Genomic DNA, 15,086 nt, shown 5'->3' on the forward strand with positions numbered 1-15,086 from the left:
GCTTGCAAGTCCCATGCATGACGGAGGCGCAGCTGTGAGACATACAAAGACATACAAAGAACAAGTGCAATCAAACATGTAAACTGTGTCTTGCATGCTTTCTGTTGCGTAGTGAATACGCCAATGTATGCATGCGCGGGCGGGATCGAGGCTCGCGCATGCACAGTTGAAAATAAGGGCGGTCCGCTGGCAGTTGCCGCCGGGGACCCGAGCAAGTCACACGTCTCTGGCGTGGCTCATTGTGCGAGCGAGTGAGCGCACGTGTGAATGACGGCGGGGGCCCCTGGTACACCCCTGCCAACATAACATTGGCGACGAGGACGACTCCGAAGCGATTCTCCACTCCGACGACATTGGAGGGAAAAACGTCGCTCCGTGTCGGCACGGATCCATGCGCACGGCCGGCCGCCATTTTGCTTCACACGCAGATTGAAGTGGTTGCGGCCCGCGAGGGTGCTCGTGTGCCAGCTGCATTTTGTCTATCTTTTGAGACCAAGTTGTAGAACTTACAGAGACTGTGCTGCCATAGGGCTGTGGCATTAAAGAAAAGTGAACCAGTCGGAAGGAGTGCTGGAGGAAGACACTGTGTCGCAAGTAGGCCTACCCGGCCAGACCAACTCGACACCCACGAAGGACTACGTTCCCCTGTGAGCACCATACATCACAATGGGTGAGGAGGGAGAGCAAGAGGGTGCCATGGCCCCGGTCCCACGCAGGATGCACAGTACTTTGGCTCCCATGCCCGAATTCGATACCACGGGCCCTCCATCCAAATTAGGACCAAAATGGCTCCTGTGGGTCAAAAAATTAGAAATGTTCTTCAGAGCCTCGGGGGAAACGGAGGATGAAGCGAAGATAGCCATCATGTATACCCGGCAGGGACGGAGGTCCACAGAATATATGACTCGCTCAACATCCCAGTAGTCACATATTATGCAGTAAAACAAGCGCTCAGAGACCATTTCCTTCCCATGGCAAACGTGGACTTTGACAGGTTTGTCATGAGCGCCGAAAAGCAACTGGAAAAAGAGTCGCTGGATCAGTTTTGTGCACGGCTAAGGCACCTAGCTAGCTCCTGCCGGTGGGCGAACGAAGAAGAAATGATTCGTAACCAGCTGCTGCAAGGGTGCAGTTCCGGGAAGCTGAGGAGACAAGTCCTGAGAGAACCTGTGCTCACGCTGCAGCAGATTCTGGACACGGGGAAAGCCTACGAACTAGCTGAGGCCAGGGGGGCGAAGATGGACGCAGCATTGCACTCGAGAAAGGAGGAAGAGGCATTTGCGATCGGACGTTCTGGTCCAGGGAGAGCGAGGTGGACACCAAGGAGTGGGAAAGGCTCCACGACACCAAGCACTGCTCTGTCGTACTCCTACTGCGGGTATGACCTGCCGCACGTGGGTGAGTGCCCAGCCAAATCAAGAGTATGTGGCCGGTGTGGCACACCAGGACACTATGCTAGGGTGTGCAGGGCAGCGACACCAGTAGCGGCCTCGAGGGGGGCAGAGAGTCCTGGCAGAAGCAACGCTCGGAAAGTGAGGGGTGTATCGGCTGTCGAACAGGGTATGCAAGACCTCAACATCGCAGAAGAGGAAGAGTAAGAAGAGGACATTTTCTTTATCTCCAGCATTGCTAAGGGCCCTGGCGAAAGTCGACAACCAAAATGTACAGTACTCATCGGAGAAGTCCCTACTCCGGTCCTCATAGACACCGGGGCATCTGTCTGTGTGTTAGCTACCGAACACTACAATGCACTCCCAGGCCCGCCAAGTTTGACTGAGTCCACAGCACGGATATACGCATTTGGAGGAGATGCACCCCTTCCCATCCAAAGAGTGTTCGTGGCTCCAGTATCTCATGGACAGAACAGAATTAAAACAAGGTTCTTAGTCACCAGCGTAAGCCCACATTCCCTTTTAAGTTGTGCTGCGTCAGAAGCGCTGAACATTGTGCACTTCACTTTGGCGGTATATCATGCCGATCTGGAACGTCTGCTGCAACGCTTTGAGATGATTTTTGACGGCATAGGGAAACTAAAGGCCGATGATGGGTCAGTGAGACCGACAGCGCTCAAACATCGCTGCATCCCATTCCATCTGCAGGCTCAGGTAGAAAAAGAGCTACAGTCACTGGTTGACTTAGACATTATTGAAAGAGTGGAAGGACCTACCCCGTGGGTCTCCCCAATTGTGGTGGCCCCAAAGCCCAAACAGCCGGGCGCAGTACGCATATGTGTGGATATGAGGCTACCCAATGTAGCAATCAAGAGAGAACGCCACCTTACGCCCACCCTAGACGACATTGTTGGCGAACTTCAGGGAGTGAAGGTCTTCTCAAAACTGAACTTGAGATCTGGTTATCACCAGTTAGAGCTCCACCCGAGTCGAGGTATATTACCACTTTTACAACTCACGAGGGGCTATACCAGTACAAAAGGCTCAGTTTCGGGGTCTCGTCCGCAGCAGAGGTCTTCCAAAATGCCATCAGGGGGGCCCTGTCAGGACTCAAGGGGGTCATAAACATGTCAGATGACATCCTGGTCTTTGCACGCTCGGAGGCAGAACATTTAAAACGCCTGGAAAACACCCTTGAGAGACTTTGCAGCCTCGGTCTGACTCTGCACAAAGAAAAGTGCGAATTCCTGAAGGACAGGCTGGAATTTTGTGGATTCATATTCCACGCTGGGGGCATCTCCCCAGATCTCGAAACGGTGAAAGACATTCGAGAGGCAGCACCGCCAGCATCCCCAGCAGAAATCAGAAGCTTCCTGGGGATGGTCAACTATTGCGGACGATTCATTCGTGGCATAGCCTCCTTGTCAGAACCCCTGAGGGCTCTGACCAGAAACGACGTAGCGTGGACCTGGACCGGAAATGAACAGAGGGCGTACACGGCCATCAAGAATGCCCTGTCCGGACAAGAGACCATGGCCTATTTCAACGCAGACCGCGAGTCGGAGATCGTGGTCAATGCCAGCCCGGTGGGGCTGGGTGCAGGCCTCATGCAGGCAGACCATCAGGGGACCATGCGCCCCATCGCCTACACGAGCAAGGAACTCACCGAGACAGAGAGGAGATACTCTCAGATTGAACGTGAGGCCCTGGCCATATTGTGGGGGTGCAAACACTTCCGGATCTACATCCTAGGGAAGCCAGTTGTCGTGGTGACAGATCACAAACCTCTCATCCCGATTCTGTCAGGCACATCGTCCAAACCACCACCTCGCATAGAAAGGTGGATGCTCTCGCTCATGGAATATGGGGTCAGTCTACTCTACCGCCCAGGGACACACAACCCGGCAGACTATTTGTCCCGCCTTCCGGGTACCGGGCGACCCAGAGACTCGCAGGAAGTGGCTGACTGCGTAGAGGCTATACACCTGGTGGTGGAGTCGGCACTGCCTGTTGCCCTAGCGCGCCACGAGATCGCAGAAGAATCCAACACAGACGAGGCATTCATTGTAATTAAAGAAGCCGTTGCCAGTGGGGAGTGGCAGGAAGTCCTACAGAACAACTCCCGGAGGAATGTAGGAGCGCAGAAGGACCTACAAGCGGTCTGGAAGGCGCGCCATGAGCTGTCGGTTGCAGATGTCGGTCTCCTGCTGAGAGGCCACCAGATCGTGATACCAAGAACACTGGTGAACAAAGTCCTGCACCTCGCCCACAAAGGCCACCAGGGGATGGCTAAAACGAAAGCACGGCTCAGGTTGAAGGTCTGGTTTCCTGATCTGGAAAGCAGGGTCGAAGAATTTGTGAGGGCCTGCATTCCCTGCCAGGCAGCAAGTCCCGTGGAGAGGGGGCCACCTATTCAGGTAATGGAACGGAGTGACCGCCCATGGGGGATGGTGCATGCCAATTCCGGATCCACGGGCAGAGGAACACACTTCCTGGTGGTGACAGACCAGTGGTCGCGATATCCAGAGGTGGAGCTGGTCGAATCCACGGCCAGTGACCACACCATCTTAGCCATGGAGAAGATGTTCGCCACCCATGGTTTTCCCCTGGAGATATGCGCGGACAACGGAGCTCCGTTCAAAGGACAGCAATTTGCTCGCTACTGTGTGGAAAGGGGGATAAAACATCTCAAAGTCACTCCTTTGGCCAAGAGCGAACAGAGAAGTCGAACGCTTCATGCGAACGCTCAACAAAGTGTTCCGCATATCGATGAACGGGGGAAGAACTCCGACGCAACCTGTTTGACTTTCTCCGAGAATACCGCACGACGCCGCACCAGTCCACGGGAGTCGCTCCTGCGGAAACCCTCTTCAACCGGGTACCAAGAGGACTGTTACCGGAAGTGGAAGGGCGACGTCCGGGAGAGATTGACAACAACCACGTGCGAACGGAGAGGGCCGCTCAGAACGAGAGAGAGAATACGGCGAGGATTACCAGAGAAAGAGATTGCGGTGGAAGACATCATGCTGGTGCGGAATCGGAGACCTGAAGGAAAGCTGTCACTGCCCTACGAAACACAACAGCTGGGAGTGACGCACGTCAAGGGGTCTATGGTCACAGCCGCCAACACACGAGGGACAGTCACCAGGAACGTATCGTTCTTCAAGCGAATAAGATCGGTGAACACGGAAGAAATCGTCACGCAAGGCACAGGGCCGGATGCAGAAGTGCCACAAGAAAACGATGGACCGCCAGAGACTCCTGGGACACCAGAGACGCCCAATGTTGAGGCAGGCAGGTACCTGAGCCGGGAAGGGTGCAAGCCGCCCCAGAGGTTCCAAGACTTTATCATGGACTCTGCCTCGTAACACGTGACACACTGTCAGTTGCAGTTTGAATAGAACACTGTTAATTCTAATGTTTGATAATGTTTGTTGTTCAAGGGAAAAGGGAGGGATGTTGCGTAGTGAATACGCCAATGTACGCAAGCGCGGGCGGGATCGAGGCTTGCGCATGCGCAGTTGAAAATAAAGACGGTCCGCTGGCAGTTGCCGCCGGGGGCCCGAGCAAGTCACACGTCTCCGGCGTGGCTCATTGTGCGAGTGTGTGAGCGCAGGTGTGAATGACGGCGGGGGCCCCTGGTACACCCCTGCCAACATAACACTTTCGGACACATGCTACTACAATATAAATATCAGAACCCATTTTATTACGCCCAAATATATGTAGCCAGGTTTATGCCTACTTTAGGAAACGATCGACACAGATCCAATGGTGAATGGCCCATGTGGCCTGGCATTGACGGGCTGTACACAAAACATAGCTGGAGATTTGGAAAATAATGTTGACGGTAGTGATGCGAATTCAAGCTTCATCAGCTGAGATTTGTTTGATGGGATGCTGAAGTCCGATTAATTACCCTGTATGCAGATTTTGAAAATGACCTCTCTAGTTCCTAAGAGACAGATCACCAACAAATTGGCTGAGAGCACCAAATCCCATTACTAAGCAGTAGCTAGGAGAATTGCCATGGTGCAATGAAGAAGGAGAAACGCTCTGCAAATTGGGACGTCACACCAACCATTGGATCGATTTCCAATGCTATCTCGCAGAGCTAGTCTAAGCCGCTCAAGAATTAGCATGATTTATCACTGTATGCCTCAATGGGCCTCATTACGAGTCCGATGGTAGCCGTGCCGGGAATACCGGCAGGCTGCCGCTGGACCGGTAATACCATTCCGCCTCTGTGATTGCCGGAATCACTGGGGCATTACAACCCCGGTGACCTGGTAATTCTGGAGGCGGAATTCTGGTAATCTCTGTAGGACTCCATGGGAATGGGGATGGAGACCATGGAAACACTGGTTCTGTCTATGACAGAGCCGGTGTTTCCATGTCTGCCTGCAAGCGGGTGGTGTTATTTCCGTCAGGTCAGACCTTGCAGGAGTGACACCTCCCCCGCCTGCAGGGCTCGGAATCAGCCGGTCCGGAAACGACAGTGGCGGCAGATTTACCGCCACCGTTGCTTCCGGACCGGCTGATTTGTAATGAGGCCCAATGTCTTATTTTTTTATTTATTTTATTTTATTGTTCATTTATAAGACGCTTAATACCAGCGAGTGGTTACTAAACGCGGGATCGGGATTCATATCCATGTTGCGCTGCATTGTCTTTGGGGCTCATTCTGAGCCTGCCGGTTGGAGCCGGTCTGGACCGGCATATTACAAGTCTGCATGCCGGAGCCGCTGTTCCTGACAGATCAGACCCTGCCGGGTACAGTGACAACGGTATGTAGACCATCACGGAAGTACCAGTACTGTTAACAATGGTGCCGGTGCTTCTATGGTCCCCATTCCCATAGAGTCCTATGGGACTCTATTGGAATGTTGAATTACAATTTACCGGCGCCTGACTTCCCGGACCGCCAGGGTTGTAATCCCTTGGTGTTACCAGCAAGTCAAGAGCCGCTAAATATTTACGGGTCCGCTGGCAAACCGCAGGTAGTACGGCACGGTTACCGCCCAAGCCGTATTGAGGCCCAACGATTTAGCATTGTCCCATAGGACACTGACTGCTCGTAGCCACAGTTACATCCTATATGTGCTGATCACTGAGAGTTGTACTTCTGCCACTGAGTCTTGCATTGTTTGTGTTTTTGTCCATTCACTTAGCATGTCAAGCTATGTTGCATTATATGCAATAATCTCATACAAGATTTGCAAAATACATCTTCTAACAAGACTCGTCACTTCAAAACCCGACATTGCAAAAGCTTCTCTACTAAGACAGAGTGCATTCACAAATATGTAATCCTGAGTTGGCATCTATATTGTGTGAGGCAATGTGACCTTTTTGACATACATTTTTATATAAGAGAATTTGCATGGGGGCCGTATACAGATTATGAAATGTGTGGTCATCATGTGAGGGTCATCTTCACCAGGGAAGTGTGTAAAGCATTCCATGACAAGGTGTGTTGTGGGGACATCTGCGGCATGCAGTCCTGTCACAACTTCCGCACTTAAGCGATTCAGAGGGCATCCAGAGACCCCTGAAGACTGGGCTAGGTAGATTACATTTTTGGGGCAAATAGTGCATTTGTATAGTGTCAGAGCAATCAATGGTAAAACTTGTCATGCAATCAGTGTAACTTGGCATGTGAATGTGTATCTAGCACATGAGATGTAGCTGGTATATGAATTGTAGTTGCATATGGCTTGTAGTATGTATATGCTATACCTGGCATATGAGCCAGTATGTGGGCATATGGACCTGGGCACTTACTAACGGACCCATTACTTACCGGCAATCTTCATTACTTTGAGTCCAGGTATTTCTCGTCACAGTCCTTGACATGAGGTGAGTCCTCAGAGAATAATGACTGTGACGAGGAAGTAATGGCAAATATGGCTACTCCTGGCAAATGATTCTGGTGCCTGGGTAGGATACCAGTATGCGATCACAGGAGGCTGCATGAGTTATGTATGGCCTTTCCAAGGTACATGGACCAATGACTGTGTATATGAGCTCAACGGGCATTAGATAAAGTCAGGCCTATTGGCCTTGTCAATACGGATTACGTCATGAGAAATAAAAGGTCCTGTAGTTACCTCTTGCACCTCCTGACTGGGAAGGTGAACGGCTGGCAGTGTTCTGAACTGCAGTTCTGTTTGCCTGGCAAAGGATGGTATGTAAGACGTCACATCGTCCTCCGCTTCTCCTGGCAGCAACTGTGGTCCTGTGGAATACAGGTGACAACGCTGGGTTATTTCAGCAAGGAGGGTTAGTTTCACGATCTTGACATGAGACACAATTAGATCACTGAAAACCAAAACCCTAAATGTAAAGGTTTTTTTCCTCCATATTGTCGCCATCAAATTTCCGAAACTCTCAGTAGCTTCCAAAGAATTGTATTTATTAGTTTATTTATTTTGCATTTGAAGAGCGCGCAAAACCCTCAGGCATTAAGGCGCTACCTCGGGCATCAAAGCGCTATCTTCTTCATGGCACTGTTCTGGTTAAATCCCAGCTCCCGCAGATAACAGCCCCTGGAATTATCAGCACCCACAAAATTTACAGACTCAATCCCCTCAGGGAATCCTTGACGCCATAAGAACCGCTTTCTTTACGAGCCTTTAATGTATGGCCCTGGAGCAGCCCCACCACCTATTGGTAAAAAGAGCAGCAGTCTCCTTCAATCGGAACCTCAAAACATGGGTTTTACAAACTGGCATTACCAGCACTGGAACTGGAAAACCTGCACAGGGGGTGAGGGGGGAGGCTCTTGTGGGGAGTGGGGTAGGCTTATGGGATTGTCAGGGGCATGAGGGTGTGGCTGATGTTGACGAGCAAGGTGAAGAATAATGTGGGACGCCTTGAATGTGGACGCTGGCCTCTTTGCATGAATTTAAGTGCATTTTGGGAACGTAAGAACGGCCGCCAATTTAAAAAACAGGCCTAGGACAGTAATTCAAGCATGCAGTCCTGCAGATCATATAATGCACACTAGGCCTGATCCTCATTTCTTCTCTCAAAGTGCTCCCCCTTTTCAGTAAAATGTCTGAAAAGTATGAATCATATACTCCTTTGAACCATTTCATCATTCAGTCTTTGGCTGTTCTGCTGAGCGAAGGAAGACTTTTCTATGCGAATTGTGAATCAGTTGTAAATGGCCGTTCACCACAAATGCAACATTCAGTGTACAGGATGAATTGCAGTCACAGGCAGAGAACTTCCTCAACACGGAGAAGCAGGGGGGGGGCGGGATACCTAGGACCTCCACGGATGCAGTGCGATAAGGCAGAGTCGCCTAAAAGCTGAAACTATTGCATTAGAGTACAGATAGGGAGACATGTCACAAGGGCAGGGGCACGAGGCTTGAAGGTCTTTAGTTATTTGTCTGCCTATCTACTGCCCATAGACATGCTAATCCCCATGGCCAGTCGCTCCCAGTCAAAATGACCTCCTCATGGGAACTCTCCGAGATCGCTTTATTCGAGCCTTACCATCAAACTTTGCACTTGAAGTGCCTACCAGTGTTTTATCAAAGCAGTCCTCTGAGAGTTGACTTAATTGCAGCTGTAAACACGCTACTAGCGTCATAAAAATGTCTAAACCAGGTCTGCCTTCAGAAATTCTTGTTATAATCACTCTGCATGTCCTTCACTGAAGTCCTGTTAATACAAACATTGGCAAAGCAAACAGTTTTGGCTTGTGTATGTATTAAGCCTTTGCTGCCAGGCACTGCCATCATATGCCCAGGTACTCGCACCATTTGCACTGACTCCCATCAATAGTCAGTTAATACCACTATGGCAGTGCCTGGGAAGTGTCTTTCTCATGCCTGCACCGAAGCCAAACTGTTGGCATTGCCAATGCTTTTTTAAAATAAATGTGAACAATGTCCTTTGGCGGTCCTTTGTCTCATCCATCCCTCATCCCGCACCTGCGAACATGCTCCGGGATTGCCATGAGTGTAGAAAATCTTTCTCGAGCTCCCTTTCTTGAACTTTCATGGCAGTCACCTTTTTTTTTGTAAGAATTTGTTGTGGTAAACAAGCTTTTGCATCCCATGTTAAACTCTTCATTAAAAAAATAATTACCACCATGGCTGTTTTGCTTGTGTACTAATTTAAATATTAGAAAAACCAACCCATATTGTTTGTATTTCTTGTGTTCTGTGAGAGATGTGTTCTATGTTTTTATTGAGTTTCTTGTAACGTGATCATTTTAAGAGTGATATTTTCTATATGTTTAATAAAAATTGGTTTAATATTCATGTATGAATGTTTGGGTATTATATTATATATACCATCTGTCTTTTTCCTGTTATGGTTTAGACACCTGTTAATATACCTTCTTTTTGTATAACATGGATAAGAAGTATATGATCCCCATAGCATGCCATATGCCGTTTGAGAATATTGTATTCTAAATAGAACCTTAGCATACCCTCCGATCAAATGTACATGTGTAGCTTATTAGGACTGGCATATGATGTAGTTTGGCAGGCGATGCCACCTAGAACATTTTTTTTCTTACAAGTAATCCTCATTACATAGAGTCATATTCTTTCTCGTCCCAGTCCTTAAGCAATGATGTCACTCCATCATGGCAGATGAGGAAAAACCACTGAAACCTTGACCTGAGAACCTATAAAAATAATTCCCTTTCACACATTGGGCCTCATTATAAGTTTGCCAGTCTGGTAGAAATGGTGCCGGTAAGGTACCAGAGCCATTACTACCAGACCTGCAAACTACGAATTGTGCTCGCGGGTGCCTTTATGCCCACCAGATCTGACCTGGCGGGCAGAGCGGCACCCGCGAGCACAACTCGTCAGTTGCACTGGCACCATTCATGAATGGTTCTCGTGCATCCAACCTCCCCATTCCCATTGAGCCCTATTGGGCTCATATGGGAATGGGGAAGAATATTTTCCGGTGCCCGCGAATGGGCAAATACCGGGTACGGCAAGGCCGCAATGACCCGGTAATTGCCCATTCGTGGGTGCCGGAAAACAAATTATACCGGCACGGCTACCGCCAGTATCATAATGAGGCACTTTGTCATCATTACAAGTTTGCCGGTCCAGGAACTACAGTACCAGTAAACTTGCCAGTACTGTAGTTCCCGGACAGGCAAACTACGAGTTACTGTGGAGTAAATGTTTCCAGCCCATGGCAATGGGGAAATACAGGGTCTGCCAGGGTTGTAATGGCCCTATATTTCCCCATTGCCAGTGGCAGAAAGAATTTGCAAGTTTGGCATCAGCCTGCCGGTTTTACCAGCAAGGCTACCGCCAAACTTGTAATGAGGCCCATTCCTCCTGTCATTTGAAAGCAGCACTTAGGCATCTTGAAAACTCAACTGCTAGGTTGGGTGAGGGGTGTAAGGACTGGAGCGGGGCTATGAGTAGAACATTTTATTTCTCTTTAGTCACTGCTTCCTGATGCATAGAATATTCCACAGATTCCTCATTTAATTTAAATATCCTCCTTACCATGTACAGCAATGTAAAAATATTTAATAGCCACCAGGTGGCGCCATGCTGCTCTGGGGTTAGGTCATCGCGTCTCCCAAGCACCTATATTGAGCACAGCCTTATCCAATGACAAAAGAAGCTACAAAAATCTATTGTGAGGCACTACAAAGGGTACATTTCTACGTCCCGGAACCAACTTGAAGTTTGCACCAGGGACATGACTTGGGGAATAGCAGGCTCCTCCCAGAGAGCATCATACCAAGAAAAAATACTTTGAAGAGATCCCAAATCTTGTACTTTGACCTCTCACAGCTAGACATGAAGGCTTGAATTCCGGGCATTGGGGTGAATCAACCTGCAGCCTAAGAGGATCACTAGATCTTCCCTCCAAGGAGGGTGCATGATTGAGAACCAGGTCCTCCATGCCCAGTCCAATACGGTCAAGATAATTGTTGTACCGCTCTCCTTCAACTTCCTCAATAGCAAGAAATCAGCAAGATCAAAAAGGAACATCAGCAACCATTCCCAGTGGCATCACCCATGGAGCTCCCTGTAGGAAATTCCATGGAGCAGAAGATCTTGCACTTTCTGTTTTGAGGTGGTTGCAAACGGGTCGATCTGTATAAACTCCCAAATGTAGAAGATCTGCTCCACAATCCCGTGCGCACCTCCTATTGTTGCCTAAGTGGTCATATTGATTGCAAAATGAGAATCTGCCAAATTGACCTTGTATAGATCGCTAAGAGCCAAGGGAAATTGCATTCCTGCAGAGCCAAAGCACCCATCTTGGTGATGTAATGCATTGCAGTGGTGGTGTTTCTTTAGGATCTGGACAATAAAAAATGGCAAAAGTCCCAGAGTTACAGCAAGCTGATATGGAAGAACTTCTCTGGATCTTCCCTGTACTGCTCACTGAAAAATCCTGCAGACAAGTTCCCCATCCCCTCAGTGATAGAGCTGTGATTATGGTGACAGTCGGCCAGGGTTGACAGAATAAGCCCCAACCCCACCCGAAGGAGGTTGGTCCTGATTGTCTGCCAAAGCATATCCTCAGAGATCTTAAGGGGCCATGTAACAGTTGAATTGCATTCACTGGCTTCTGAGGGACCACTTTAGTGACTGTATCTGCAATTTTGCTTCCAGGACTATGAAGACACCGCTTGTGCATTCTCAAGAAAACCCCAGCAGGAGTCCCCCATTTGGTTGGAAGAGGCCTACTGTGACTGTATACTTGTCATGCTCCTTTGTGCCGGAAAAGTCATGCCTCATTCTGTATCCAGGACTGCACCTATAAACTGCAAGCGTTTGGAGGGGGTCACAAAGGACTGTCTTAAGTTTACTGGAAAACTTAATTGGTGGACGAGCTTGCATGTTGTTGTTGCCAGGTACAGAGGGGTCCCTTCTTCCGAGTTGGCCCTCAGCAGCTAGTCGTTGAGATAGGGAATAACATGCACCTCCTTCCTGTGCAGATGGGCCACCACCACCATGAGCTTTGTGAAGACTCTAGGGCTGATGCGAGACCGAATGGGAGCTGCTAACTGCTAGGAAGTGCTCCCAAACTCAAAACCAATGCTTGCGATGGCTAGGCATGTTAAAGCAGAATTTAGGTCTGTTTGACCGAAAAAAAGTGACCTTTTCCAATTTGACCAAATTATTTTTGGTCGTTTTTTTGTTAAAAAATGCAGAGGAGACCCCCTGCTTCCCCTCACCTTAACGTATTCCCTTACTCCACCCCACACACACATATATATATATATATATATAAAAAATTAATTTAATCGTAATTCCCCCAAAAAATCAAAGAAAATCAGTCAAATTGAAAATTTGGCCTGCGATCAAGCATATGCTAATACCCAAAGCAGGCATCCTAAAGATATGAACATACAAGCCAGTCATGAGTCATGCAACACCAAGGCCTGGAGAATCTGTGCCTAGGTGGACACCACCATCTTGAAGTGGTCCTTCTGGAGAAGCTTGTTGAGCAGTCTCGGATCAAAGATGGGTCAGAGTCCGCCATCCTTTTTTAGAATCAGGAAGTAGCAGGAATATTAGTCTTTCCCGGCTTCCTCTGCTCACTTGTGCATAAACTAGGAACACTCTTCGAAATTTGTGGTTCAAGAGGTTTTATTTTAGGGTTTGGACAAGAAGGGCAGCTGTGACGTCCCGAGTGTGCACTGGGCATGCGCGAGCCTCATTTGGGCCCGCGCATGCGTAATGGAATAAAGGAGGTCCGTGCGGCAGTTGCCGCCGGGTGATGCAACCGGCAACATCGCGTCCTGCATCTCTGTGTATGACTGTGTGTGTGCATGTGTGAGTGGCTCCCCATACACCGCTGGGCCACACAACTACTGGCGACGAGGCGGGATGCTGCACGAGCGCTCGCGAAACACATATGGCATTTTTTAGCAGCGACGTCACGGCAGATGAGTCACGGACCCGGCGGGTGCATTCCGACGACGTTCTAGAAGCAGGAGCACAGTGGTAGCGGCCTGAGAAGGTGCTCATGCGCCACTGGCTCCATTTCTACTAAATTTTTGGAACTTCTGGTTATCCTCCACACACAGAGGATGGCCCATTGAAGACAGGCGCCACATGAAGGGGACCTGAAAGCTGCAAAATGAAACAAGGGGGCCACCCCACGCAGTAAGAGAAGTGAAGGTACGTTCACTACCCTCCAGAGTCAGGTTTGCGGCCTCCAGCCCAGCAGGAGGTGCCTGTGCGACCTGTGAACATGGCAGACAGTGAAGGAGAGGCAGAAACTGCAGCGGTGGCGGCGAGAGCACAACAGGGAGCCTTGTTACCTATGCAAGAATTTGATGTGCCAGGCCCCCCCTCGAAATTGGGCCCAAGATGGCGGCTTTGGATCAAAAAACTGGATATGTACTTTACAGCAAGGGGGATTAATGATGACAATGCAAAGAGGGCCACCTTGTTATATTCGGCAGGCCTTGAGGTTTTACGCATTTACGAGTCCCTCAACTTGCAGGTAGGCACATACGCCGAGGTGAAGAAGGCGCTGGAGAACTATTTCATACTGCTCTCGAATGTCGACTACGAGAGGTTCCTCTTCTGCGGGGAAAAGCAGCGAGGAGGAGTCGCTCGACCAGTTTTGTGCCCGGCTTCGAATGATGGCCACCACTTGTCGATGGGACAATGATGAGTGCATGATACGTAATCAGGTTCTACAGGGTTGCAGCTCCAGCAAACTGCAGAGACAAGTGTTAAGAGAACCAGGCTGCTCCCTGCAGCAGATATTGGACAGTAGCAGAACATTTGAGCTGGCCGAGTCCAGAGGTGCGAAAATGGACGAGGCGGTGCGTCCAGGAGCATTGGAGGAAGCGTTCGCCATGGGGAAACGGTCGATGTGAAGAGACAAGTGGGGGCAGAGAAAGCAGGAAATTCGCTCTACTGCGGGGTCTGATGGCATTTGCCAGCAGTGCGGCTATGATCTGCCCCACTCAGAGGAATGTCCAGCCAAAGATAGGTCATGTGGCAGATGCAATGGACCTGGCCATTATGCCCGAATGTGTCGCACCCCCGCCCCGGTGTCAGTGCAGAGAGGCCCAGCCAGAGCACGTGGCAGTGGCTCGAGGAAAATGCGAAGCATCGCGGCGTTGGAGCAGGAGATACAGAGGCTTCAAATGGCAGAAGAGGAGGAGGAGGGAGAAGAAGAAGTATTCTTCATCTCGAACATTGCTTCAGGTGCCAAGAACAAGAGAGAGCCTAAGTGCGTAGTGGACATCCAGGGGGTGCCGACGCAAGTGCTCATCGACACAGGTGCATCGGTCTGTGTGCTGGCCGCAGACCACTATCAGCGGATTCCGGGACCTTCGGCGTTAAGCACATCAACTGCCAAGATTTTTACGTTTGGAGGGGATACCCCCCTTCCAATTGATGGCGTGTTCATAGCGCCCGTGTCCAGGGAAGGTAAGACCATAAAGGCACGTTTCTTCATTACGGACGTGAGCCGCCACTCGTTACTCAGCTGTGCAGCGTCCGAGGCCCTGAATTTGGTCCATTTTACGATGGCAGTTTATCAAATGGACATCGAGGAGCTGTTAAACAAATTTACAGGCATTTTTGAAGGGGTTGGAAAGTTAAAAGCACCACCGGTGCGGCTGCACATTGATAATACGATCAGGCCAACCGCCCTTAAGCACAGGCGGATTCCGTTCCACCTGAGAGAAAAGGTGGAAGAGGAGCTTCGCTCG

The 15,086-nt window shown here is 49.7% G+C and overlaps 1 protein-coding gene across 1 annotated transcript in view; it reads right to left on the minus strand.

Annotated features, from left to right (window-relative positions):
* IFTAP (intraflagellar transport associated protein) overlaps positions 1-15,086 on the minus strand; it is an 898,282-nt gene that overhangs the window by 137,755 nt on the left and 745,441 nt on the right. The window contains exon 6 of the mRNA XM_069623345.1: positions 7,502-7,629. Coding sequence (XP_069479446.1) covers positions 7,502-7,629 — 128 coding nt within the window. The remainder of the gene's footprint in view (positions 1-7,501; positions 7,630-15,086) is intronic.

The sequence above is a fragment of the Ambystoma mexicanum genome, chromosome 11 (genome assembly GCF_040938575.1).
Source record: "Ambystoma mexicanum isolate Mex_15411 chromosome 11, UKY_AmexF1_1, whole genome shotgun sequence".
Taxonomy (NCBI): domain Eukaryota; kingdom Metazoa; phylum Chordata; class Amphibia; order Caudata; family Ambystomatidae; genus Ambystoma; species Ambystoma mexicanum.